General features: G+C 32.6%; 1 protein-coding gene across 1 annotated transcript; it reads left to right on the plus strand.

Annotated features, from left to right (window-relative positions):
* Positions 1-13,562: 13,562 nt before the first annotated feature.
* LOC18613217 (small ribosomal subunit protein uS19x-like) lies at positions 13,563-16,294 on the plus strand. Its single transcript, XM_007050334.3, has 4 exons — positions 13,563-13,704; positions 13,867-14,015; positions 14,119-14,176; positions 15,852-16,294. The coding sequence occupies exons 1-4, from the start codon at positions 13,702-13,704 to the stop codon at positions 16,098-16,100; spliced, it is 459 nt and encodes a 152-aa protein (XP_007050396.3). The 5' UTR covers positions 13,563-13,701; the 3' UTR covers positions 16,101-16,294.
* The last annotated feature ends 811 nt before the right edge of the window (positions 16,295-17,105 follow it).

A 17,105-nucleotide genomic window follows, 5' to 3' on the forward strand; every position in this document is an offset into this window, starting at 1 on the left:
ATAAAACTAGATTAAATCAATTAAATGAGGCTTTGATACCACTAAAGGGAATTCAAATCATGCTAAGACTAAGATGAATTATACGTAGTAGAATATTAAAATTTTAATCTCTTAAGCCATGGATCACTTTAATTGAAACTAATCTAAAAAACCACAAGAATGAAATGGATCTTTTTTTACATTTGAAGCAAACCATTTCATCCTTTTTACTAAGATCACCCTTGTGCTTGTTTTTCCAAAAAGAACCTTTATCCTTCTTGTAATTTTTTTATCCAATCCTTCTTCCTTTTGTCCCATGAGCTTTTTGAGTTTTCTAGCTATCATGGCTAACTCTTCATCATCATCACTTAATAGATTTTCTCATTCTTCTTCAAATGTGCTAATCTTCAGAACAAGGTTTTCCTTTTTCTTTTTAGCTTCTTTCTTTTCTTCCTCTTCTTTTTCTTTCATTTCAAGTTCGTATGTGAGGAATGAGCCACAGATTTCATCAAGCGTAACTACATTTAGATCCTTAATTTCTCATATGGCAGTGACTTTAGGTATTTAACTTTTTAGGAGGCATCTAAGCAATATCTTAACTAACTCATACTCAGGGATGATTTTGCCAAGTTGATTGAACTTGTTTGTAATATTGGTAAACCTATCAAATATGATAGAGATGTCTTTACCAAGTTTCATTTTGAATATTTCATTATTATGGGTGAGTAAGGCAATTTTGGATTTCTTAACTTAAGAAGTCCTTTCATGAATGACTTTAAGTTTTTTTCAAATTTCCTTAGCTATGGTACAACCAAAAATTTTATTGAATTCAATGGGAGTCAATGCACAATGGAGAGTGTTAATAGCTTTAAAATTGGTTTAAACCTTTTTTACTTTTGCTTCAGTCAAATATGTCTTTGGTTTGGGAATTTTCTCTCCCGTGACAAAACTAGGTGAGGTGGGAATATAAGATCCTTTTGTAAATACATCTCACATTTCATAGTCAAGAGCTCTAATATAATGGACATTCTAGTGCTCCAATAACTATAATTTGATCCATCAAATACAAAAGGCCTATTTGTAAATTGAATCTAAAAAACAATAGACTTTTGCATAGCCATTTGGATCTCCCTTAAGGATGTTAAGCTTTAATTTTGAAGGTTAGTCTTTGATACTAGTTATTGGTCCTAATGGAGTATTAGAGGGGAGTGAATAGCACTAAAAATTTTGAATGCAACTTTTTGTACTTGAAGAACTCTTTATAAAATAAGATGGAAGGTTTAAAACTTGCTAAGGTTAAAAGATACCAAGTAAGGAAAGGTTAAGGGAAATGGACAAAATACAAGTGTTTATAATGGTTCGGTCTCCTTGATCTACATCCACTGTATTGATTTTTCAATCAAGGATTTTCAACCCAATTTCATTAAACTAGTGGAATCAACAACTTTCGTCAAACTTTTACAAGGTGAGCTTCTAACTCAAGCTCTAATCCTTTACAATAAATCTTAGAGTGTTTCCCACACTTTAATCAACCAAGAAATAAAAAGAAAAAGGAATACACGTGATCACCCTTGCTAATTAACGATGAATGCAATCAAGATCAAACATTTTTATAAGAATAAGAATGAAAAATAGGTGTGTAAAATAAGGTTCTTTAGTTTTTTGCTCAAAAAATGATCTTGGTAGCTTCTCTCTTACTTCTTTAACCATTGGAGCTTCATTTTATACTTAGAGACTCAGTTTTTTTGTTAAAGATAATTTTTAGCCGTTATGAACAGATCTATTGTGTTTTTAACTATTATTTTGTCTTCTAGCATTCAAATTAAAATGGGTAAATAGTGTTCCATTAACTGGTTAAAGACAAGCTTTAATCGATTAAGCCTTCCCTGACTTGCATTGTCTGGCAACTCTATTTATTGTGTTAATTAGCCAAAAGAAACTTTAACTGATTAAAAACATTCTATTTTCAAACTTTTCTAACCAATAGTCTTCTTTTAATTGGTTAATTCTTCTTTTAACTTACTAAGGCTTCCATTTTTTCAACTTTAACCAATTGAAATAAACATTAATTGATTAAAATATTTTCAAATTTGAAATCTCCCATTTAGCGCTCTTTCAACAGTCAACTACACTTTGAATTTATATTTGGCACTTCTAGGTACCTCAAGCCTTAAGCTTAACTAATTAACCTCTTTGCTTAACCGATTAACAAGCTTCTATATTTTGTTTCCAATATCCTCTTAATCAATTAAGTCTTGTGCTAATTGATTAAAGTTTTCTTATCTCATTTATATATAATGCCTAGATTTGTCTTACTTGATTAAGACTTCTTGTCAATCAATTAACAATGTTCTGTTTTCACTAAGCCCTTTTTACTTTGCCTTTTTAATTGATTAATTCTGCTTCTAAGTTAGTAAGCTTCTTGACTTGCCTTTAGTCATCACATTTATTAAGGGCATTTAAACTTTATCCTACACACTTCAGTAGTGAAGTTATACATCAATTAAGAAGAAATGTTTTGTTCTCATAAAAAACACATGGAGCCCACAGAACCAACATTGACTACTTAAATTAGTATCTTTAAAGTATAATAAGCTTACATGAGAAAAATGTTTGTCGTCCATGAGTTTATGTTGATTAATGGATTAAACAAGTTTGTTTTATGATGAAGGTACTCATTAACTTGTTCTTGTTAAATGTGCATGGTCATTTACAATTTTAAATAGTCAAAAAGGCATTTTTAGTTCATAATTGTGAGATAGTTGAAAATGATCATTGGTATGGATAAACATATTTCATTATTCTAATCATACATTTCATAAATCATCGGAGCATAATTGAACAAAATTGAGTAATGTGAAACTCATGTGCTTACATTGAAAAATCATTTCTTAAGAATTTGAATGATTAAATGTTTAGTCTAGAATCAATTCTTGAAAAATATCTTATGTTTGTGCTTAATTAAAAGTTTCAAAATTGATTTCTTGATTATGCATATGAATGTGATTAAGTTGAACTCATAGAACTTTATGAAAATTATTTTTAGTTCATCTATCATTTTGGTCATGTCACAGGCTTACATGATAATTAATCTTGCTTGACCCAATTACTTAAAATCAAAACTTGACTTAAGCTATGAGTTTGAATATAAATTTGATTGTCAAGTTTGATTATGATCTATATATTATGTTGATATAGTTGAAATATCTTTTGATTATGCCTTTGAATGGTCATTATGTCTTCCATGAGCTTAAGTGATTATATGATCTAAAGATCTTATGTGCGTCCAACTTTAGCTTATAGGTTACTATGAATAACTTGAAATTTGAAATGACAAATGGCTTAAATCTTGAGTTAAAAATAAATGCCTAATGAGCGTTGATTGAATGCTTATTTCTTGAATCTTAACAATTGGCATTCATTGATTATCGGATGCTCATTTTTTTAATACATTCATGAGTTAAGTGGCATATTTCCAATATTTAATGACAATTGGTATCACTCGTGAATCATGAATTAATAAAAAAATAGCATGTACCTTGAACTTCATGATTGCATATGTTGGTATATGACTATATATCCTCTTTAAAAAGTGAAATCATATTTGTGCTTAATTGTTCAAAATATTCTTCTACATGCAACAAGTGCAAAATGCCCTGGTGATACTTCATTAATAATATAGATTGGCAATGAACACTTAATGATGCTTGATAACAATAGATATTTTGGACTTGCTTGTATTTGATGCACATATTGAACATCTATTTAAATACTCATAGTTTTCTAGCTCCATGAATATTTGAGTATTAGACTTACATGTTGAATATCAAATTAAAAACTCAATTATCACATTCATGATTAATTCCCAAATGCCTAGTAATTCTTTGATTTTTTGATCGATTCAAAGGAAGGTAAGATTGTGTTATAATGTGAATGCATACTTTATCTCTTCACCTTGATGTTTTATGTTCATCGTGTTGGTATTGAGGGTAATGAATGTTTAATGGGGAGTTGATTATCGATCTTGTCATATAATTCATAAGCACTTGAAATCTTCAACAATGAGTTTGATGGAAATTCAACAAATGATTATATCCTTCAAACACCATACTAACCTTGTACTTATCAACGCCTCACACTTGTGCTTAAATGATGAAATACACCATGAGTATGTTCCTCACCATCTTTTAAATATATAATGTGTTTGATGCATTGTATATTTGCTTGATTAATTTTTATGTTTAAAATGGGTTCAATTAATTAATGCTTTTATTTGTTTATAACGTTTGTGGTGCATTTCTTAACTATTTGATTAATAATCTATATAAATACATTAAAGTATATGTGTTATTGCTACATTATATTTTGTTCACCTAACACATGACTTGCACCTTATTGACTCATGCATTTTATATCATGTTCATCTTTAGCTTATTTTATTATGTATGTTTACTTGTGGATACTTTATATTCCATACACTTGATTATAGATGTTTATACCTTCATGAACTTAATGGTTGTAATGCTCACATGATTTTGCTCATATGTGTGTATATGTGTATGTGTGTGTGTGGCATTCTTGATTAATGATACATATCTATATGTTGATACACTAATATATATTGCATGGAGATATGTCTTGATTTGTTGCTTTTTGCTTTAGATGAAATATATTTCTTCATGCCTTGGTTGAAAATACATTCAATGAAAATATATGTCTTATTACTTTGGATTGATGGTTAGACATCCTTGATTTTATTGTTTATATATTTTTTATGATTTTCATTAACCATTGTCTCTTAAGTCTTAGTGACTAAAGCTCACATTTCTATTCCTTTTTAATATAACAAAAAGGGATATAAGGTTTATGAGCACGTTGAAATGGCCTTGTATACTCTTGATAAAGCTGAAACTTTTTGAAAACTTCTTGAAACTTCATGCATGTGTTGAGGGGGAGAGTATAGACTTCATATCATTTTTCAAAACTTTTCTCCCTTGAACTTAAAAGTTTTCAAACAAGGGCTTAAAGACTAACGGAGTTAAGAGGAGAATTTTCAAGAGATTTCAAATGCAAAAATGCTTATGATTTTATCATATTAAAAAGGGGAAGATTGTTAGCATTGAATATCTTATATTTTGATTTGACAAAATTGTATAATATCTTGAATTTGATCTTAAGCATTTGAAATTGTCTAATATCATATTTTGATACTCTTAAGATTATACAAATATTTGAAAAGCAAATTCATGATTAGAAAATATCACAAAGCATTAAGTGTTGTTTGTAAAAATAATTCTCTTGCTTATGCAATATGAGATATGCTCAATTGGAATGCAACATACAAGCAAAGATTATGTGCAAGTGAACACGATCGCAACAAGTAGTAAAGTGATAAGTTAATGTTTCGATCCTCAAGGAGTTGATCTAAAAATTGTGCTAACTACTAAAATTAAAACAAGCTAATTTTATCCAAGTAACAAATTTTGAACTATGATAAAAAAAATGTAATCTAATTAACTAAGACTAATCTAAGTGGTGCAAAGGATAAATTGCAATGAAATCAATGATCTAATACTCTAGGATTATGGCATCCTCTAATATTTCATTTGGAATTAGGGTTGGTTAGTTACTTAATCTCAATGAAAGTTGATGTTAGTCTAGAAACTTAAGATATATTGAATTCTCCATCGAGATATTACACATTTACTTAATCTAATTGAATCACTATATGTCTATAGGAGACAACTAAACTAAGCTCTTTAAGCCAAGGCTTTCCAAATAGACTATGTGTGGTAATTAAATATGTTTCTACCCTAATTGCACATCAAAGCACTAAAATTCCTTTTTAAGTGTTTTGAACACACATTACTCAAATCTAGGTCTAATTTAGATTAACTCTTTCAAGTGTCATCTAAATACTTTAACACATTTAATTGGTGATCAATCCAATAAATGGGCAAATAAATTTAAATTTGAATAAGCATCAATGTTTCCAATGAGACTAAGCAACCAACCAAATCAATATCCAAACTACATAACAAAGTCAACCATAATCTTAGATTAACGATTTTAGCTCAACATTTCAAAAAGGAGAATACACAATACAGCAAACAAAAGCATTGTTTTACAAAATGAGATAGAGAGAGAAAGCTTCAAATCTAGAGAAAGAGGAAGATGTTCTGTTGCAGCTTTACAAACTCCAGCTCTTGATTCTTCTCTTTTTCTCGTTTTGCTTCTGCCTCTTCTTGCTCAAAGTGTCTCCCCCGAATTTGCCTCTTTTTCTATGCAAAAATTCATATTTATACTCCTCTCTTCATTCAGCCTTGAACTAGAATCTCGAGCCAAGCATATTCTTTTTTCTGATGTGTTCTCGCTGCAGCGAGATTGGATTCTCGTTGCAGCGAGCTAGAAGCTGCCTTGGCTTTACAAACACCTTTAATTTCGCTGCAACAAGATTGGATTCTCGCTGTAGTGAAAATCCTCCTACCTTAGTGCCCGATTCTTGATGTAGCGAGAATGGTTTCTCGCTGCAAGGAGAAACTCTCTACCTAGACATTCTTGGTGCTGCAACTTTGAGCTTTTTGCTTCCATGTTCTCCTTCTTCAAGCTGCTTAGTGCAGAGTTGTTGTGTCCTCACTTTCAGCTTCTCTTTCGGCTCAAAGATTCCTTCAAAATTAAGAGGTTTAATAGTTAGAGGTTGATTTAAGGGATTTTGAAAAAAAAAATGAAGCTAAAATTGTCTAAATGACACTAGACACCTTAAAAGTTAACTTCTACTAAAAAGCATGAAAATTTGCTAAGGGCTATGCAGAAAACTAAAAGAATAAGCAGAATTTATGCTCCAAAAAGTACCCTATGATAACTCTATATAATAGAGTTATCATTAAGTCTTGAGTTGAGTAAATATTGAGCAAACATGCTTTAGATTAACACTTGATTATAAGAAAGAAGCATGAAAGAAATAGCTAAAGTGAAGAACCAAAAAGTCCAAGAATCTTAAAGACACAAGTCAAAAGTCGATCCTAAAAAAGCACCAATCAACCCTATGGTAGAATGGTTGATGAACAATTAAAGAATTGTGAAAAACAGAAGACATAGTCAACCTACGAACTTCATCGTCGACCCTATGGAAAAAAAGATGAAAAATCACAAAAACAGGAAGCCATATTCGATCTTATAAGTTCCATAGTCAACCTTGAGATAAATTGCGAGCATAAGTAAAGTTTGGCCAGCCACAGTCGACCTTAAAGAGGCTATAGTTGATCTCAAGGTAAAACACTTGAGAAATTAGAAGTTTTAAAGAGCCATAGTCTACCTTGAAGGCATCATAGTCGACTACACTTGGGCAAACTTCAAAATCATGAGCATTTAGGAAAAGATCGAGTATTAAACTTCAAGAGTCGAGTATAGAAGCCCTAATTCATGATTTTGAATAACCATAGTCAACCCTCAAGCTTCAACAATGGCCAAATTTATTTCAAACTTGTGTTTAATGGCTTCAAACATCTTTGAGACTATAAAAGGCCACCCTTGACACATTTTGAAGTAAAAGAAGGCAACACCAAAGTGAAAAAACTCTAAAGAGACCATCAAGTTTATCTTTCCTTTTTAGCATTCATCTTAATCAAGCTTATCTTTTCTTTCTAGCATTCATCTTAGTCTTCCAACAAGCAACCAAAGCCATTCAAGCTCTCTAACTTGTAGCTGATATTTGTGAGATTCTTTCTTCTCTTCATGCCTAAGCTTAAACCTTTAGCACTCAACCTTTGTGAGGTAAATCTTTGCTATTACTCCTTTGTATACATATTTGTAAAGGTTCTAACATAACCTTAAAAAGTTAGTGTAAGGGTTATCACTTGATCTCGTTAAAAAGAAAAAATTCCTTTATGGATTGTGTAAGAGTTATCACTTGATCTTGTGAAAAAGTCGGTGTAAAGGTTATCACTTGATCTCGTTAAAAAGAAAAAATTCTTTTGTGGATTGTGTAAGAGTTATCACATGATCTTGTGAAAAGTCGGTGTAAGGGTTACTTGATCTCATTAAAAAGCAAAGAATCCCTTTTTACATTGCGTAAGAGTTATTGCTTGATCTTGTTAAAGAGCAAGAATCCTTTTAATGGATTGAAAATTCTTGGGTGAGTCAAGGGAGTGGATGTAAGCATTGAAAAAGTCGAATCACTATAAAATTCTTATGTCTTAATTTATTTTAATGCCTTGTGGTTTATTGTTGATATTTGCATAAAGAAAAATCACATGGTTTATTTTTTACACAAGAAGAAAAATTGTTTTTCAAAAAAAGGTTATTTTTCATTGAGCTTGTAAAGAAAATTTTAAAATACCAATTCACCCCCTCTTGGTATTTATCGCATTGAGCTTACTACCCTAACATTTTTAATACCTCCATCCACAGAAACACCACTAATACGCGATTCTACCAAAGCCACCATACTCAACTTGAACTGTTTGACGAAATCATGCATGATTTTGACAAAGTTTCTGTCTCTTGCTCCTTAATAATTTTATACAAAAATTCTAAAATTTATTAAATAAAATTGCCATAAAAGGAAAATGACTTACAAGTCATTATGTGATCCATCAACCAACATAGTGGTTTCCGTCTCCAACATGCATGTAGTAGTACTCTCCATTTCCATTACTAAATTGACCGCAACATTTTTCAACCGAGCTTTCTCTTTCAACAAACATTAGGAATCTGATTTTTCTATTCATTAAACTTCACGCGTTTTGGTTTTATCTTTTTTCTTAACAGAGATTAGTTGACTCAAACCACTCTCTTCCTATCTAGCAACTTTCTTTCTCCATGCAATATAATAGCCCCTATACATTTAGCTACTAGACTTGAAGTGCGGTTTGATAGCAATTTAGGAGAGTTTCCCTCAGATTTCAACTCTTCAACTATTTTAACTGTAACACCCTTTTTATAAAAAAAAATTGGAATGAAGACCAACATGGGCAACCACCCATGTGGTCAATTAAAGAGTCAAACAAATATTTTTAGTCATGAATGATGATAGAGGTCGGCAAGTAAGGAGTAAAAGAGAGAGAAGAAAAAAAAAGAAAAGAAAAGTTAAGCCAACATTAGAAGAAGGAAGAAAGAGAGAAAAGATAAGAAAGAAGGAGAAGAAATGATGGGGGGCCAGTCAAGAGAAAGAAGAAAGAGAGTGGGTACTCGAGTGAAAGAAAAGGGAAAGGAAAGAAAATGAGAGAGGGGGAGCGGCGTCTCTGAGGGGAAGAAAAAGAGAGAAAGAAAAAGAAGAAGAAAGAGATAGGGGGAGCGACGGTGCCGAATGAGCTAGGGGAGAAAGGAAGAAAGAAAAAGAAATAGAAACGCCGACTGGAAAGAAGGCCGACAACAAGGGGAGAAAAGAAAAAAGAAAAAGAAAAAACTAGAAAGGAAAAAAGAATAGCTAAATACACGCATGAACCAATAGCGAAGTAGTGTCCCGTTATTGTGAGGTGAATGGGTGCTAAATTTCAAAAACTATATCTCTATAAATATATTATATATATTACATTTGATGGTTGATGAAATTTTGGAAAGCATGAATTGGTAGAAAGCCCTAGGTTGTTTGTGATTGCAATCAAGGATTTTAAATTCGATTTTTTATTATTCTATACATAAGTATATATCTACAAGATTTTAATTACGAGGAAACAAACCTTTGACTGGATTTTTGCTTCAAAATCATACCTTGCAAGCTTGTGTGATGTTTGGGCCAATGGTCATTATTTGATTCATAGGATTTGATAAAAAAATTATTGATTTCACTTAGCATGCTGATTTGATGAATATGTCATGCTTTGAAAGAAATTATGCATAACATTCAATTTATGATTATATTGCTTTTGATCTGCCATGTTTTGCAAATGCATTAAATTGCAATGATTTTAATTTTAACGTGATTAAGATACTTTGAGTAGGACCTGTTACGACACCAGGTTAAGTGTAGTCTTTGTGCACAAAGTAGTGATTGTTGATTATCAATATTTGATTGAAAAATGGGTACCTGAAGCCCCAATTTATATTAGGTGGCGTGGGTAGTTCCCACGAGTAGGTAAAGGGGAACCTGAAGCCTCGATTTATATTGGGTGGCGTGAGTAGTTCCCACAAGTAGGTAAAGGGGGACCTGAAGCCCTGATTCATATGATGGCGTGGGCAGTTCCCACGAGTAGCTGATGATGTCTGAGAGAGTAAGCCTAAGGGCTATACTAAACTTACCCAAGGATGATGCTCACTTGTAGATTTTTATTACACAATGCATGGCATTAACACTTGAAATTTACTATTGAATGACAAGTGAAATTAAAATATTCATTAGTGATCGGTTCTTTCGCATTTTTATGTTTGAGATTTTTCATTTTACACTTGCCATTGGATTTACTGTTGATTGGATATCGAAGTTGAAAGATTTTCTAGTACCTTAAATACAACCGTTTTCATATTTGTTTATTTGTGATTTATTACTTTTAAGACTTGCAAGGTATAAAAACAAATCTCTCAGTTTTATAGAGTGTGTTTTCTATGCTTACTCATGGATTTATAAACATTCCATCTTTATATTTGTTTCCCCTCCTCGCCTGCTCAGGGGGCGATGATCACTGAGTCTGTGAGACTCACACCCTTCTTACTTTCCCTTTTTGCAGATAGGGATCAACCTAACAGGTAAGCATTGGTGCATACGGTCTATCGCAGATTAGGTAAAGATATCTCATAACCCGCTCCGAGTCACTCCGCTGCTTAATGATGTGTCATAACGAAATTGCTGGATGTTGAAAAATGTTGTTAACTCATGACATGAATTATTAAAGACCTTGTAATTGATATTTAATTGTTATTATTTTGAATAGAGTAAACAGTAGTACAATTATTAATATTCACTTACGCACATGGATGTGTATTTGATGAATCTAATGGAAATCTCAAATGAGGCTTGTTCGGGACTTGGCAGAATTCCTTGAAAGTCTCGAACGCCAGTAGTAATCAAGAAGGGGTCGTTACACTAACTACTGAATGTTTTAAAGGGTCGAGTGATATAGCTTGAGGAATAATTCTTAGCTCACATGATTGTAGACTAGATTCATTCATAGGACTAGTTTTATCATTTTTAAATGCTAAATTAGACATCTTACCTATCACAATCATGATTGTTCTTGCTTCTTTCTTATTCTAATCATCAATCATCGTCTCACCTTCAATAACCATAGAATCACTCATCTTCTTGTTAGTTATTGCATTCAAAATAGGCCAAGGACCCTTAAAAGCGGTTTCCATATTATGATTATCATTGGATTTAGAAGCCTTACAAAGGTTTTTCTTTTTATTGTGAAAATTCTCCTTCATGTTCACCAACAAAGTATTTTATTTAACTAACTTACCTTGATTCGAAGCCTTACCCTTCTTCATTATTCGATTATCTGAAACCAAACCCTTTTCATCTTCTACTCCTAACGCAACAAACCAAGATCTTTGATGAACTCATTTACCACCATTTATGTCGTGCCAATCCTTGATTGACCTCCCCACCCCACAATTTTCTACATGATACCAGCATCCACGAACCGAAGAGTGAAGGCTCGAATTGAGATTTGTCCATGATGTCTACATTTTGTTCGATTACTTTAAATTCCACCATTTGCCTAGGGCAAGTCTCCTTAACATGCCCATAAACCCCATAATTGAAACAAACCCTAAGTAAACCCTCATATTCAATTTTTTGTAAATTTTCATTAAGGTAGAATCTAGGGAGCAACTATTTCAACAAATCAAGTATTACTGCAATACAAGCAAACTTTCCCTTTTTTTCAGAATCCATTTTATAATCGATCTTCAATAACTTACCCAAAAGAGAGGTAATCCATCTCAAAATATATTTATGATACAAATGCAATGGCATCCTTGGAAACCTAACCCAAGCTATAATTGCAAAGAGATCCTACGATTCTCGAGAAAAGGATGGCGATTAAGGCTTCACCAACAAATAATGGCCTTGAATCATCCATGGACCATCCAATAATGCTTTGAGATAATCCTCTTCCATAGAGAATTTAATCAAATAATTTTCTTCATCGAGATCAACAACATTGAATTTGCCTTAGACTACCACAACATAACCATTTTATAGCAAAGCAATTTGTAAAAAATGGGATGCCTTAAAAGACTAATACAATCAACCAATTCCATCTCTTAGCAAGCTCAGCTTGCTTATGATCCGAGATCTTAATGGAAGGCACCCCATCAATTGTCTCAAAATAAAAATCGTCTGCATTATCCCTGTCTACCCCAAAAGATTCATTTTCAATTTCAACAACATTGTTATCCCTCTCCTCAAAATTATCCTCTAACTCCATCATCTGAAAATAAATCCTCACCATCTGAGGACATTAATGCATCTTTAAATAAGGGATTATGGTGGACTACCATCTGATCTCCCTCTATTGCATCTTTCCTAAACCACACTTTTTTCCTAGACCAATCATCCAAGATCGTCGATGCGTGATTTTCTTTAACTAGAAATGAAATGAAATGCCAATTAAAAAAGAAAAATGAAATAAATTATGGCCTAGATCTATATGATTTACTTCATGTAAAAATCATCTATTTATATATTATAAAAAAACAAAGTTGTCAGATAAGAAATGCTCGTTTATGCTTTTGTATATAGGTTCTCCTAATAACATGTAAGAAAATTTCTATGTAAAATATTGAATTTTAAATTAGCATAAAAGATCAACTTTTTCAAAATTATTATAAATTTATTTATTTTATTAATCAAAATAACCTATATATCACTTTATGACTATTATTTTGATTACATTCCTTTGTTATTAGGTACTTTCTAAATTCAAACGAAATAGCACATATCACTTTTTCTAAAGATGATTACATAGTGTCCAAAAATAAGAAATTTTTGTAAGTAAAATTACAGAAGGAGAACTAATTGTGGTAAACAAGGGGTTTGTAGTATTTATTTAATAGTTTATTTTTATTTGAAGTTTGAATTCATCAAACAGATGCAATCACTCTAGCAATTTTTTTTTTGAGATATAACTTAATGACTGCAATTTCAATAGAGAAATTTGAAGATTAACATTTACGAGTATGCATAACTATATTATAACAATTTATGCATGTTTGTAGATTTTCCTTGTTTAAAAAAATAATATTAACCCATAGTTTATTTTTTGGCCAAGAAATATTAATTCATAGTTTTAAAAAATTGAAATAATATTAATCCATATTATAGTAATTAAATGTTTCAATGTACTTTCTAAATCAAGAGATTTGTATTAAAGTATGCAATACTATAACTTGAAAATATTTATTAAGATTAAATAATATTTATAATAAATACTTTTACTATTAAAAGTTGAATAATATTTTTTAATTATAATCTTTAAATTATTATTTAATCACTTTAAATATTTATAAATCTTGATATTATCGTGTCAAAGCTTAAGAAAATTCATTTAAAAAAAATGAATCAAGACAAAAGAACGGCCGGGTTAAGGGTCAAAGAGGAAAATTTGTCGACCTTAATCCATTCGGATCCAATCGGGGTGACTCGAATAAAATGCCCGTTTCCATTTCGGTTATGCTATAAATTTCACACTGCAATTCCCAAACCCTAAAATCTGCAGACTCTCTCTCCCTCGCTCCGGCGGCTGAGGAATTTTTGTGCTGTTCACTGCTTCGTCTCTAGCCATGGTCTTGCTAGCATCTCTCACTCTACTTATCTCTCTTTACATTCAATTTTACTGCATTTTCCAGTTCGTTTCCTTCAATTTTCTCTGGATCCAAGTGCTGTCTTAACAATATCTTTTTTCTCTCTCTCTCTCTCTCTCTCTTTTTGGGTTCATTTTTAATTAGGCGGATGTGGTTGCCGATGTTGCTGCCCCAGGGATACCGAAGAAGAGAACATTCAAGAAGTTCAGTTTCAGAGGTGTCGATCTCGACGCTCTCTTGGATATGTCCACTGATGAGCTCGTCAAGCTCTTCCCCGCTCGTGCTCGCCGAAGGTTACATCTCACTATCATCCCTATTAGATTTTCCTTTCTTCTTTAAGCTTGTTTTTATTGCCTTTAATTTGTAAAATAAGATAGTTATCTTTTTTCTTTTTAGGTTTCAGAGAGGTTTGAAGAGAAAGCCAATGGCTCTGATCAAGAAATTGCGTAAGGCGGTGAGTGCTTTTTATCCATCGTTTCGACTGTATGAGGAATTAAACTATTCTTATGAGATTTTCTTTTTCTGTGTGGATTTGCACTTGCTCTATATTGCTTGTGATGTTTATCATTAGAAACGCGAAATGCTTATGATTTTGGATAACTTTTTCCTATTCTTTCTGTAATATAGTGTTGCAATTGGTTTTTTTGTTCTTTCATAAGATTAACTAGATATAGCAAAATCTTATTGATGATATCTAAGGTTTTAGAATTCTTACGAGATGCTTTCTCTTCACTTTGTTTAGATTGCTCATCTAAACCAGTTTTGTTGTACTCAACTCTGTTTGGTAGCATATTTCCTTAAAGTTTATCAATGCACCAATTGTTTTTCTCCTCTAGTTTGTTTTGTCTTGATGTGTGTGCATAATAGATTTTGGTGTTTCGCATGCAATCAGTTGGGAAACTGGTTATGCCATCTTTTCAATGTAATATTTTTGCATGTTCACTTGTGGGAGAAGTTATGTATAAATGGTTGATTATTATTCTGTTAGAACATTAAGTTGATTTTCATAATTATATTGACTAAAGGGATGGTTTGATTGATCGTGATATCAGTATGGAAAACGTGGTCTTGCAAAGCTTCTTCTACTATTTGAACCAGGCAAACGAATGAATAACCTAGGGTTGTTAAATGGCTGTGAATTTATTGTTGTTGGGAAGGAAAACATGTGACCGTTTTAGATGTTGGTGGTGATTTACGGTTACTTTTAAAGAAATCAATAAACACAAGAAAAAGCCTGCTAGCTATAAGAGGGTAGCATTGGTCGTATTGAGTTTCAATTCAATTTTTTGATGAGGAAATGTAAAGGTACCTCCACAATATGATGACATTTCCATCTTTAGCAATGAGTGTAGCATGAAGCATCACAATTTTTGTACATCTGTTTTTCGAAACATTGCTGTGAGCTAATTGTCAAACCGCTGAAAAGCTCAATTTTCGTTTTCCCCCTTTTCTTTGGTTAAAAGAGTTGCTATGAAGTTGATACCTAAGATGAGATATTGAAGGAAGTGTTGGTAAATGGCATTACAACATTTGACTGAGTCTGAAAAGTTTGATGGTGTTTTTCATTGCACAAATAAATCAAGAGTGGTAGGAATTATGCTGGTCTGGTTTTGGGACATATTTGTAGTGTCCTACAGTTCTAGTCCTCTCAGAAACAAGCAATAATAGTAATTTGGATTTGCCACCCTTTACACCTCGCCCCCTGCCCCCCTTTTCTGTTTTTTGATATGCTGATGACAGATCTGAACCTCCATTGGCTATGCGTGGAAATTGACTAGGTGCTAAAAGTGTAATGCAGTTATAATGGTAGCGGCTATTGATTGCCATGTTTTGATATCATGTGTTATTTTTAAAAATCATTTCATTATTATCTTTCCTTTTCCTATGCCCCTTTAGTTACTGTGCACCATCATCTTTACCATCTTGGTTGCTTGAAGATTTTTGGCTGCAGTTTTGTTGCCTGTGAATGTAGATAGCACTATATGTCGTCAATCAGGATATCTTAATGATGTGTGATTTACAATAAAATTTGGCTTGAACTGTTTTCTTCCCTGGCAATGAAGTTTGATGACTGAAGTGAATGTAGATAGCACCATACACTGAAATGTTGTTATGCTGTATTGAAATAGAAACGGGAGGCCCCACCTGGTGAGAAACCTGAGCCTGTAAGGACACACCTCCGCAGCATGATTATAGTTCCCGAAATGATTGGTAGTATTATTGGTGTTTACAATGGGAAGACCTTCAATCAAGTGGAAATCAAGCCTGAAATGATTGGCCATTATTTGGCTGAATTCTCCATCAGCTACAAGCCTGTGAAGCACGGGAGGCCTGGTATTGGTGCCACCCATTCCTCCAGGTTTATTCCACTTAAGTGAAGATTCTGCATGTGCCTTCATTCTTGGCCTTACTGGAATGGTTTTTTGTTAATTTAATTTTGATCAGTGTGTTAGTGCTGCTACTTTTCTGACGATGAGTAGTCAAGTTAGAGCAAGACTTAGTAAGCTTTGCGTTTCTTTCCTCTGCACCCCCAAATATACTCAAGTAAAAATTAAGCCTTTTTTTTTGTTTAGTTTTTGGGTTGGCTTTTTAAATTTTTACAAAATATTGCAGTCTTCAAATAAACGTGAATGAAATAAGTATTAGGAAAGTACCATCTGCACAAAAGCATCATGAAAGCGAATAATATGAAGGGAAATAACGTTTAAAGAAACATAAAAGTCTTGAAAATCAATGCAAGGATAATCAAAATCAGCAGAGAAGAGAGACATAAGTCGGTGGCGGATATATTTAACATTCAAAGTGGCATTAGGAATGAATTTTTAAATGTCACTCAACATTTAACATTGAATCAAATCTTCTTTGCTGGAAGAGTGGTGAGAAAATGTCTCTTATCAAATCCAATCTAACGAGAGCTGAGAAAAAGAAAATCTATTGCTATTAAAATAGTAGTAGCAATAGATAATAGTACCCTTCATAAAACCACTGATTTTAATTTTAACCTAACCTTAGTTGCCAACCCTTTCCCATTTCTTCATTTTTGCTCTCTTCTTCTTCTTCCACTGGCAGCAGCCAACCCCTTTCTCTAAACCCTCTCTCCATTACTCAGTCCCCGGCACCGTTGCCCTTGTTGGCCTAAGCCGTTCCGGCAGTGGCTTCCTCTTTCTTTTCTTTCCCTTTCCTCGTTTCTTCTCTTCCCCTTCCTTCTGCCGCCAGTTTCCTCTCTATCTAAAAAAGCCTAACCACCGTTCTCCTCCTGCAATTGGGGTTTTCTTTTAAAAGTCCTGCCACAAATTTAAAACCCCTTTCCTCAAAGCAGGAGATGTTGACCCATGCAGACCAAAGAGGCTATTATGCTGTAATCACTCTTGTAACACATTCCA

Source organism: Theobroma cacao, chromosome 1, assembly GCF_053813885.1.
Source record: "Theobroma cacao isolate CCN51 chromosome 1, ASM5381388v1, whole genome shotgun sequence".
In the NCBI taxonomy this organism is placed as follows: Eukaryota; Viridiplantae; Streptophyta; class Magnoliopsida; order Malvales; family Malvaceae; genus Theobroma; species Theobroma cacao.

Excerpts from the sequence above, each read along its gene's own strand:
- LOC18613217 (XM_007050334.3), top strand. Across the intron at positions 14,016-14,118 it reads CCCGCTCGTGCTCGCCGAAG|GTTTCAGAGAGGTTTGAAGA; the intron begins GTTACATCTCAC and ends TTTTCTTTTTAG. Across the intron at positions 14,177-15,851 it reads TCAAGAAATTGCGTAAGGCG|AAACGGGAGGCCCCACCTGG; the intron begins GTGAGTGCTTTT and ends GTATTGAAATAG.